This window comes from Salmo trutta, unplaced genomic scaffold (assembly GCF_901001165.1).
Source record: "Salmo trutta unplaced genomic scaffold, fSalTru1.1, whole genome shotgun sequence".
Taxonomy (NCBI): domain Eukaryota; kingdom Metazoa; phylum Chordata; class Actinopteri; order Salmoniformes; family Salmonidae; genus Salmo; species Salmo trutta.
This window is the reverse complement of record NW_021823129.1, coordinates 35,309-47,435: the sequence shown is the minus strand read 5'-3', so window position 1 is coordinate 47,435 and position 12,127 is coordinate 35,309. Positions and strand designations below refer to the sequence as shown.

The 12,127-nt window shown below is 44.9% G+C and overlaps 1 protein-coding gene across 1 annotated transcript; it reads left to right on the top strand.

The window, feature by feature from the left end:
• Positions 1-257: 257 nt before the first annotated feature.
• Positions 258-11,403, top strand: LOC115189153 (uncharacterized). The gene is made up of 2 exons (XM_029747867.1): positions 258-695; positions 10,388-11,403. Exon 2 carries the CDS (start codon positions 10,397-10,399, stop codon positions 11,327-11,329), a length of 933 nt encoding a protein of 310 aa, XP_029603727.1. The 5' UTR covers positions 258-695; positions 10,388-10,396; the 3' UTR covers positions 11,330-11,403.
• Positions 11,404-12,127: the final 724 nt, after the last annotated feature.

Genomic DNA, 12,127 nt, shown 5'->3' with positions numbered 1-12,127 from the left:
CCCCTCTATGATATTGTTCAACTTGAGTCGACACATTCTAGTTATCAGAATCACATGGAATTGTTGTGCAATTTAAATGTTTAAATATTAAACTATTTGTAAAAAGATTAAATGTCATTTTAGCTTCTTAAATGAGAGAACGGTTTGTCATAGAGAAACTCTGCTCACTCAGAGGCCCCGCCCAAGTGAACAGACATTGGTTATAAACTATGAAACACGCCCTTCTCTTCCCTACTATATAATCCCTGTTATGAAAATGTATCTTCCTGTTCCAAGGACAAGAGGACGGCGGTCCCCACGTTAAAAGGACAAGATCACCAACAGAACTAAGCCAACCTCAGCGTGAGCTCTGGTTGAACGCCAAGAACCTAACGAAATTAGCATCAAATTTCAACGTGAAGATGACGATCAACACACTGGAAGGATGAATTTCGACTATACCAGCCAGAATATAGCATGAGCTTAAAGTATGGCAACTTGGTGTGAACTTTGAACTCTTATCCACTAAAGAAGTGATACCTCCTAGTCGTTGTGTTAGCAACCGCAGCTTTAAACGTGGGCTAGGAAAGGACGGACAAAGGATCCGCACTACCACACGACAACAGTACTACCGAGTATCCGTTCTACCACCAGACATTCTTCAAAGGACAACCCGGCCTTCCATCAACGACCAACCAATCGAAGCGCAGCTCAGAGTAAATATTTACTGCATTTTCCTTGTCCAAATGGGCGGTTATTTAGAATGCATAAGATACTGTATTTACGATAGCATAGCTGCCTAGTGCATTCGAATGGCAATGGTTTGATTGGATCACAAATAACCATTGAGTTTAATGTATTATATATAGATATAGTGGCATTATCTTTGATAAAGTTTATATGTAACTGAAATCAAATAAATATGTTATTTCTGACACCATTATCTAAAATGTATTGTGACTTAGTGATTAATGACATTGTTGCTTCTTTGAGGGATTTTTATGCAATAATGTATCCAGACATTTAAAGCAGAAATCTGTGATTGGTACATGCATTTGTGGGCTTTAAATGAATGATATATATTGTAGCCATTGCTTCTTGAAGAATATAACTTACCCCATCCCTCGGCTGTTTTCCCCCAAAGAATGGCAGGGTGACGGCTTTGTTATTTTTTGAATCCCAGATTGCCCCTTTAATGTAACAGATCATTAAAAACAGCTTAAGTATTGTCCATTAATAAGTTGCAATGTAACTGTTACATGAATAACACGACAATCAACCTATGTTGAGTACACAATTTACTACCAATACTAATGACAGTATTCACAACAACAAAACTATGTACAATACAACGATCTTAAATGAAGGAGAACAGGAAAAATCATATTTTCAAAACAGGTGGGAAGTTAGTGGTAGAAAAATTCAGGTCCAGTCAGTCAAGTGGGTTTAAATATAAAAAAAATTCTATTAACCTGGCATATTGAGCATTTAAAAAACATGTATATGCATTAAGGCTTGTCACAGCACAGACAACATGAGGGAGACAGACAACTGAATAGACGACAGTCAAGTCTGCTTAGATGCGGTCTGAAAAGGAGGTAAATCCATTTGAATTCAATCACTTTTTGACAGGATCCCTTTTCATTGAAACACACCTTTCCATAAATGTTTGCCGATGGAAGAAGTGGTCAGAAAGTGACATTTTGAACCTTAATGCCAAAACAGGAAAGAAAAGGAAAGAAAATATACTAATATTGTCACTGGTACACGTCCGTACATGTCCAGACATGTGGAGCAGTGAAAACAGTCCCCTCCATGATATTATTCAACTTGGAATGTGATGACCTGTCCTAGACTGACCCCAGTAGTACAAAAGTGAACTGTTGCCTTTGTTCATTTATCCATGTAAGCTGTAGGAAAGAAAATATATTAATATTGTCATGGGTACACGTCCGTACATGTCCAGACATGTGGTCTTCTCCAAGGTGCTGAAGCCATGAATGTGCGTTTCACAGCTGAACAGGTTCTAGAACAGATTTTTTCAAATGTCCAGCAAGACTACTGTTAGGAGCTGTTCCCCCGTGTCCAGGCCGGGTCAGAGCGACCCCCTGGGAGCTGCGGTGCGTCAGTGTGCAAGAGGGCAGCATGGCCACTGTCGGCCGGCAGTAGAGAGGCTACTAATATTGTCAGGAAGAAGAAGAAGAAGATGAGGACGACGATGAGTACGACGATGAGGACGACAATGAGGACGGTGAGGAATATGACCCCGCCGAGCGTGAGGCCGCCGCCGCCGACGCCTCGCAGTCCTGGTTTCAGCGCGGTACAGATAGGCTCCAGTGTCGACCGAGAAGACGAAGAAGACTACTGCGATTCAGAAGAGGAGGACATTTCGGAAGATGAAGACGGCGAGGAATACGACCCCGAACGTGACGCGGACGACTCGGCCTCGCGGTCGTGCTCCTCTTCTTCGGAGGAGGAGGAGGAAGAGCGAGAGGGAGACACGGCCGCTGCCCGAGAGCGAGACAGAGAGCCAGAGCGAGAGGACACGGCGGCGGCCGGCCAAGCCCGAAGGGAGACGTTGCTGTCAAAAAACGGCAAAATCAAATGGTCCTTCGTGGCCTATCGCGGCCCGGACCTGCCCCGCGCCATCTGCCACCCCGGCCCCGCGGTGACGCCTGGCCCCACGGCCTACGCTGCGTCGTGCGCTCGACATCGAGTCCACCTTCCGGCTGTTTGTCATGCCGGCGATAGAAAGGATCATTGTGGACATGACAAATCTGCAGGGGTGAGAAAATACGGCGACAGCTGGCGACCCATGGACTCCACCGACCTGCGTGCCTACCTATGGCTGCTAATCCTAGCAGGTCCCGAGGCGAGTCCGCGGCCAGCCTGTGGGACGCGGAGAGCGGCAGGACCGTGTTCCGAGCCACCATGCCACTCAAGGTCTTTCACAAGTACTCGAGGCTGCTGCGATTCAATGACCGCCGGTCGAGACCCGCGAGACTCGCCTCCGACAGACTGGCGGCCATAAGAGAGGTCTGGGACCTGTGGGAGGAGCGGCTGCCGGCCCTCTACAACCCGGGGTCCGACTTGATGGTGGACGAACAACTGGTCCCGTTCAGAGGTAGTCTGTGTATCTGTACGTATGTATGTGTACTATAGAGAGGTAGCGTCAGCATGTAACATAAACGCCGTGCGTCCCAATGATGAGCCAGCGGTAGTATAGAGAGGTAGCGTCAGCAGCAGCAGCAGCATCAGTAGTGGCGTCGTCAACGACGCCGCTAATCTCCTTCCTCTCCCTCTCCCAAAAGGGCACTGTCCTTTCCAACAGTACATTCCCAGCAAGCCGGCCAAATACGGCATCAAGTCATGGGTGGCCTGCGACGCCAAGTCCAGCTACGCTTGGAAGATGCAAGTCTACACCGGTAAGGCGGCCGGCGGAACCCCCGAGAAGAACCAGGGTGCGCGCGTCGTCCTCGATCTCACGCAGGGGCTGCCGGGTGGTCACAACGTCACCTGTGACAATTTCTTCACCTCCTACGAACTCGGCCAGCGGCTCCTCGAGAGGAACCTCACCATGGTCGGCACGGTGCGAAAGAATAAGCCCGAGCTCCCTCCCGCACTGCTCCAGTCAAAGGGCAGACAGGTCTCGTCCTTCAGGTTCGCCTTCACGCCCACCGTCACTCTAGTGTCCTACCTGGCAAAGAGAAATAAGAACGTGCTACTCCTGAGCATGCTGCACACGGAGGCCGACATTAGCGATCGCCATGACCGGAAGCCGGCCCTCATCCTAGACTACAACTGCAACAAGGGCGGCGTGGACAACCTAGACAAGGTGGTCGGCACCTACAGCTGCAGACGGATGACTGCCCGCTGGCCCCTGGTCATCTTCCACAACATCCTCGACGTGTCCTCCTACAACTCCTTTGTCATATGGTGAGAGATCAACCCTAGCTGGATGCCTCGTAAGCAGAACAAGAGGAGGGTGTTCCTGGAGCAGCTGGGAAAGGCGCTTGTCAAGCTCTTGATACAAAGAAGGCAGCGTCTCCCCCGCACCGAAGCCGCGTCCGCACTTGTCAAAGTCCTACAGAGTGCGGACGACAACGCAGCTCCTCCGGGAGCATGCCGCTGGCCTGGACACCGCCCCGCTAGTGGCTAGTACGAGGAAGAGGTGTCAGCTCTGCCCTCCCAAGAAGGACGCCAAGACACACACGTGCTGCAGGTGTAAGAAATACATCTGCAAAGACTGTTCGCACGCGTCCTGTCACACTTGTGCCCACTGGGCCTTTAGCCGAGACGGGACAGGATGACCCGCCGGTGACACGGGGAGTAGGCAGAATGGGAGGACAACGGGAGGGTTAAACAGCTTGGAAAAGTCCAGAAAATGATTTCATGGCTTTAGAAGCTTCTGATAGGCTAATTGACATAATTTGAGGCAATTGGAGGTGTACCTGTGGATGTATTTCAAGGCTTACCTTCAAACTCCGTGCCTCTTTGCATGACATCATGGGCAATTCAAAAGAAATCAGACAAGATCTCCAGAAGTCTGGTTCATCCTTGGGAGAATTTTCCAAACGCCTGAAGGTACCACGTTCATCTGTACAAACAACAGCACGCAAGTATAAACACCATGGGACCACGCAGCCGTCATACCACTGAAGAAGGAGATTCGTTCTGTCTCCTAGAGATGAACGTACTTTGGTGGGAAACGTGCAAATCAATCCCTGAGCAACAGCAAAGGTCTTGTGAAGATGCTGGAGGAAACAGGTACACAAGTATCTATATCCATAGTAAAACGAGTCCTATATCAACATAACCTAAAAAGCCGCTCAGCAAGGAAGAAGCCACTGCTCCAAAACCGCCATAAAAAAGCCAGACTACGTTTTGCACATGGGGACAAAGATTATACTTTTTGGAGAAATGTTCTTTGGTCTGATGAAACAAAAATAGAACTGCTTGGCCATAATGACCATCGTTATGTTTGGAGGAAAAAGGGGGATGCTTGCAGGCCAAAGAACACCCTCCCAACCGTGAAGCACGGGGGTGGCAGCATCATGTTGTGGGGGTGCTTTGCGGCAGGAGGGACTGGTGCACTTCACCAAATAGATGGCATCATGAGGAGGGAAATTATGTGGATATATTGAAGCAACATCTCAAGACATCAGTCAGGAAGTTAAAGCTTGGACGCAAATGGGTCATCCAAATGGACAATGACCCCAAGCATACTTCCAAAGTTGTGGCAAAATGGCTTAACGACAACAAAGTCAAGGTATTGGAGTGGCCATCAGAAAGCCCAGACCTCAATTCCATAGAAAACTTGTGGGCAGAACAAAAACAGTGTGTGCTAGCAAGGAGGCTTACAGACCTGAATCAGTTACACCAGCTCTGTCAGGAGGAATGGGCCAAAATTCACCCAATTTATTGTGGGAAGCTTGTGGAAGGCTACCCAAAACGTTTGACCCAAGTTAAACAATTTAAAGGCAATGCTACCAAATACTAATTGAGTGTATGTAAACTTCTGACCCACTGGGAATGTGATGAACGAAATAAAAGCTGACATAAATCATTCTCTCTACTATTATTCTGACATTTCACATTCTTAAAATAAAGTGGTGATCCTAACTGACCTAAGAAAGGGAATTTTTACTAGGATTAAATGTCAGGAATTGTGAAAAACTGAGTTTAAATGTATTTGGCTAAGGTGTATGTAAACTTCTGATTTCAACTGTATTTTCCCATTCAAGTCAACATTCTGATGTGTGTCCTCCAACCATCTTTGTGGTACCATTTGAAAGGTGAAATATACATTTGAATCCCATTTTAGTACATTTATCAGCCACAACATGACATCCACCCTGTATTCAAGAGCATCTTGTGTCTCAACCGATGGTGGACACAACACAAACTCCTTAGATGATGTAAAATGGGGTAGATAAAGATAAAACACATGCAAATATGAAACAAATCAGAGTTAACTTGTTCAGTTGATTGAGGTTTAAGGTAAAAACATGTACTAAAGTGCCTTCAGAAAGTATTCATACCCCTTGATTTATTCCAATTCAAAATTGATTCAATTGATACTTTTTCTCAACCATCAACACACAATACCCCATAATGACAAAGTGAAAACATGTTTTTAGAAATGTTTGCAAATGAGTCAAAACATGCTAGAATCACCTTTGGGAGCTGTGAGTGTTTCTGGGTACGTCTCTTAGAGCTTTGCACACCTGTATTTTACAATAATTGCAATGTATTTATTTATTTATTATTCTTCAAGTTCTTTCAAGTTGGTTGCTGATCATTGCAACATTTTCAAATCTTGCCATAGATTTTCAAAAGGATTTAAGTCAAAACTAAATCCTCAGTTTTCTACTAGCACAGCCACTCTGTAACTGTTCTAAAGTCACCATTGGCCTCATGGTGAAATCCCTGAGTGGTTTCCTTCCTCTCTGGCAACTGAGTTAGAAAGGTTGCCTTTGCCTCCCAACTCCCAAGTGGCACAGTGGTCTAAGGCACTGCATTGCAGTGCTAGCTGTGCCACTAGAGATACTGGTTTGTGTCCAGGCTCTCTCGCAGCCGGCTGCGACCGGGACACCCATGGGGTGGCAAACAATTGGCCCAGCGTCGTCCGGGTTAGGGGAGGGATTGGCCGGCAGGGATGTTCTTGTCCCATCGCACACTAGTGACATGGGGCACAATGCATGCTGACACGGTTGCAGGTGTACGGTGTTTCCTCTGACACATTGGTGCGGCTGGCTTCCAGGTTAAGCGGGCATTGTGTCAAGAAGCAGCTTGGCTGGGTTGTGTTTCGGAGGAGGCACGGCTCTTGACCTTCGCCGTACGGGAGTTGCAGCGAGGAGACAAGACTGTAGCTACCAATTTTATAAAATAATGAAAGGTTGCCTCTTTCTTTGTAGGGACTGTGTGTATTGATAGACCATCCAAAGTGGAATTAATAACTTCACCATGCCCAAAGGCATTTCAATGTCAGGTTAATTATTATTATTACATTTCTTTCAACAGGTGCCCTTCTTAGCGAGGCATTGGAAAACCTCCTAGTCTTTCTGTTTGAATCTGTGTTTGAAATTCACTGCTCGACCAATGAAACTGAGAATTAATTGTATGCGTGGGGTACAGAGATGAGGTATTCATAAAAAAATTATGTTAAACACTATTATTACACACATGCAACTTATTATGTGACTTAAGCACATTTTTACTACTGAAAGGATTTAGGCTTGCCATAATAATGGGGTTAAATACTTATTCAATCAAGATATTTTAGCTTTTTCCACATTTTGTATTCAGATGTATTCAGACCCTTTACTCAGTACTTTGATGAAGCACCTTTGGCGGTGATTAAAGCCTCGAGTCTTCTTGGGTATGACACTACAAGCTTCGCACACCTGAATTTGGGGAGTTTCTCCCATTCTTCTCTGCAGATCCTCTCAAGCTCTGTCAGATTGGATGGGGAGGGACGCTACACAGCTATTTTCAGGTCTCTCCAGAGATGTTCGATCGGGTTCAAGTCCAGGCTTTGGCTGGGTCACTCAAGGACATTCAGAGACTTGTCCTGAAGCCACTCCATTGTCTTGGCTGTGTGCTTAGGGTCATTGTCCTGTTGGAAGGCGAACTTTCGCCCCAGTCTAAGGTCCTGAGCACTCTGGAGCAGGTTTTTTGTCAAGGAGCTCTCTGTACTTTGCTCCGTTCAGCTTTCCCTCAATCCTGACTAGTCTCCTGGTCCCTGCCGCTGAAAAACATCCCCACAGCATGATGCTGCCACCACCATGTTTCACCGTAGGGATGGTGCCAAGTTTCTAACAGATGTAACGCTTGACATTCAGGCCAAATAGTTCAATCTTGGTTTCATCAGACCAGCGAATCTTGTATCCCATGGTCTGAGAGTCCTTTAGGTGCCTCTTGGCAAACTCCAAGCGGCTTGTCATGTGCCTTTTACTGATGAGTGGCTTCAGTCTGGTCACTCTACCATAAGTGCATTATTGGTGGAGTGCTGCAGAGATGATGGTCCTTCTGGAAGGTTCTCCCATCTCCACAGAGGAACTCTGGAGCTCTGTCAGAATGACCATCAGGTTCTTGTTCACCTCCCTGACCAAGGCCCTTCAGTTTGGCCATGTGGCCAGCTCTAGGAAGAGTCTTGGTGGTTCCAAACTTCTTCCATTTAAGAATGATGGAGGCCATTGTGTTCTTGGGGAATTTCAATGCTGCAGACGTATTTTGGGACCCTTCCCCAGATATCTGCCTTAACACAGCAGGGCTTGCTTAAACAGCAGGGATTGCAAGTTGAGCATTTAACTGTGCTTGTGCTTGTGACAAATAACATTTACAATTTTAAACACACACACACACACACACACAAAGACACTCACATTCACCACTATTGATTCCGACCTGTGTAGAGACCCCTATTGATTCAGATCTGTGTAGAGACCCCTATTGATTCAGATTTGTGTAGAGACCCCTATTGATTCAGATCTGTGTAGAGACCCCTATTGATTCAGATCTGTGTAGAGACCCCTATTGATTCAGATCTGTATAGAGACCCCTATTGATTCAGATCTGTGTAGAGACTCCTATTGATTCATATCTGTATAGAGACCCCTATTGATTCAGAGCCCTATTGATTCAGACCTGTATAGAGAAACCTATTGATTCAGATCTGTGTAGAGACCCCTATTGATTCAGATCTGTGTAGAGACCCCTATTGATTCAGACCCCTATTGATTCAGACCTGTATAGAGAAACCTATTGATTCAGATCTGTATAGAGACTCCTATTGATTTATATCTGTATAGAGACCCCTATTGATTCAGACCCCTATTGATTCAGACCTGTATAGAGAAACCTATTGATTCAGATCTGTATAGAGACTCCTATTGATTCATATCTGTATAGAGACCCCTATTGATTCAGACCCCTATTGATTCAGACCTGTATAGAGAAACCTATTGATTCAGATCTGTATAGAGACTCCTATTGATTCATATCTGTATAGAGACCCCTATTGATTCAGACCCCTATTGATTCAGACCTGTATAGAGAAACCTATTGATTCAGATCTGTATAGACACCCCCTTTGATTCAGATCTCTGCTGCAGAGTAGTGTTTTGTCATGTTGCGTTTGTGACACATTCTGTACTATTGATGTTGAACATGATTCTGTGGCCTGATATGGCAAAGGTGTGAAAAACCTTCCCAGAAGAGTGGACCAACTCCATATTTATGCCCATCATTTTGTAATGAGATGTTCAACAAGCATGTGTCCACATACTTTTGGTCATATAGTCTATATAACCTACAGTACAGTATGCGGAGTGCAACTATGACAGGGTGTGACTGTTTTAGTGACAGGGCATAAATACTTAACCAAGCAAACGTATTATACATTTAATTGTAAACTGGGTGGTTCCAGCCCTGAATGCTGATTGGTTGACAGCTGTGGTATATCAGACCGTATACCACGGGTATGACAAAACATGTATTTTTACTGTTCTAATTAAGTTGGTAACCAGTTTACCACCTCTGTTTACCACCTCTGTGATATATGACCAATATACCACAGCTGAGGGTTGTATCCAGGCACTCCGCATTGTCTTAGAACAGCCCTTAGCCGTGGTATATTGGCCATATACCACACCCCCTCATGCCTTATTGGTTAAGGTAAGACAAGAGATACAGTTAGTATTTGCTAGGTCTTACTTACTGAAACATACTCTCAAGTTAAGTACCCTACTGCACACAAAGAAGGTATCCAAAGGCTGTTATAGAAATGCTTGTTTAGTTTGTGTTTTAGAATAATACATTTTAGTACATTTATTTAGCTAATGGTTTGACTGAAAAAACACCTAATTTAGTATTGTTTATGTACAGTATAAAAGGAACACATTATACAAATGTCTTTAGATTATAAATATGTTTAGTTGTAGAGATGATTGCTTCCAGGAGTTGTGTGCAATAAATATTGTGTCTTTGTCTAAAACACATTACAAACACTGAAATGATACAACTCATTACAACGGTATCTCTTTTAGAAAGTAATCTTATTTTGTTATAATTTCATTTTCATGTTTTGTTTGATATACTCTATACCCATTGATTATAGAATAATATCAAATAGAAATAAACCTTGTGAACTTATACTGTCTCACCCTATTGCAACACACAATTCAAGTTTGTGTTGTCTTTTGTCTCTGTAAATAAACAATATAGCTTCAAAATGTTTACAAGTATCATGTCGATCTTAAGGACTTTCATATCGTTGCATACAGCTCCATCTAAACCTTTATATTAGAACATTTGTCATCACCTCATAATGATGTTGTGTAAACAATCTAGATAAATAAAGAGATCCACATACGATTAATCTAATTGTCAACTTTCCTCTTTTCAGGGAAAGAAAATGCATCGAGAAAACAGAAGAGAAAAAACGGAGACCTATTACCGTGGGGAGCATAAGAGTATAGAAACCTTGAAAATGGTTAAAACCCCACAAAGTTATAGACGTCTTATTTTAAAAGACATTCCACTATACCCCAAAGCTGACAAAGCGGAATTTCACGTGGACAAAGTCTGTCACGTAACCACTCCAACAGGCCTGTCAGGAATCATGGATTTGAGTGGATTTACAGCAGGGCAAAGAGGGAGTTTCTCATGGTGGGCTCTTCACATTACAGAAGGTGAAATTGAGGCAGCAGAGAATCGCTTCCTTGAAAAGGAACAGCTTTCCTTTGACCCAAAAACGGGGGAAGAAAAAAGACACAATCCATTCCTGAGGGAATTCACCACCTCCCCTGTCTTCCAACAGGGATCTCGGTATGGGAACTTTAAGTTTACCTTCCCCTTGGAGGATCTCATGCAGATGTACACAGAGCAGACCTGTGAGGGAGAGAAGCCTGTCCTGAGAGTCTATGAAACCGTGGTTTACAAGCAGGAGATCATGTACGTAGTGGTTCTCCACAGTCCAGAGGTGACAGAGTTTGATGACTGCCCACTTCTTGCCGATGAGAATGATGAGGCAATATGCATTTATAAAGATGGCAAAATTATCTGGCGTGCAGAAGCAATATGTGGAACCCATACAAAGAAGCTGATCATCAACCGAGAGAGTGGAACAGTTGAAACAGAAGAACTAGGACATGATTATGAACATTTCATGTGGGACAATGTGACCCTGGCATTCCATCTGCCAGTTGACAGCACCCTCGTAGTTGAAGAGGGAGTATTAAAGGATAGACTCCATGCATGTGAGGGTATCGCACCTTTTCTCCATGATGAGTTGTTAACACTAGAGAAGGCAAAAGAAGTAGTCGATGCCATAAAGAATGCTATATAGGGACAGTGCTAGTGACAGTGCTAGGGACAGTTCTAGGGACAGTTCTAGGGACAGTTCTACATAGGGACAGTGCTAGGGACAGTTCTAGGGACAGTTCTAGGGACAGTTCTAGGGACAGTGCTAGTGACTGTTATAGGGACAGTTCTAGGGACAGTTCTAGGGACAGTTCTAGGGACAGTTCTACATAGGGACAGTGCTAGGGACAGTGCTAGGGACAGTTCTAGGGTCCGTTATAGGTACATTTCTAGAGACAGTGCTAGGGACAGTGCTAGTGGCAGTTCTACGGACAGTTATAGGGACAGTTGTAGGGACAGTTCTACGGACAGTTCTACAGACAGTTATAGGGACAGTTCTACGGACAGTGCTAGGGACAGTTCTAGGGACAGTGCTAGTGACAGTGCTAGTGACAGGTATAGGGACAGTGCTAGTGACAGTGCTAGTGACAGGTATAGGGACAGTGCTAGTGACAGTGCTCGGGACAGTTCTAGGGACAGTGCTAGTGACAGTTATAGGGACAGTGCTAGGGACAGTGCTAGGGACAGTGCTAGTGACAGTGCTAGTGACAGTTATAGGGACAGTGCTAGTGACAGTGCTAGGGACAGTGCTAGGGACAGTTCTAGGGACAGTTCTACAGACAGTTCTACAGACAGTTATAGGGACAGTTCTACGGACAGTGCTAGGGACAGTTCTAGGGACAGTGCTAGTGACAGTTATAGGGACAGTGCTAGTGACAGTGCTAGGGACAGTGCTAGGGACAGTTATAGGGACAGTGCTAGTGACAGTGCTAGGGACAGTGCT

Excerpts from the sequence above, each read along its gene's own strand:
- LOC115189153 (XM_029747867.1), top strand. The coding sequence starts at position 10,397 with ATGCATCGAGAAAACAGAAGAGAAAAAACGGAGACCTATTACCGTGGG.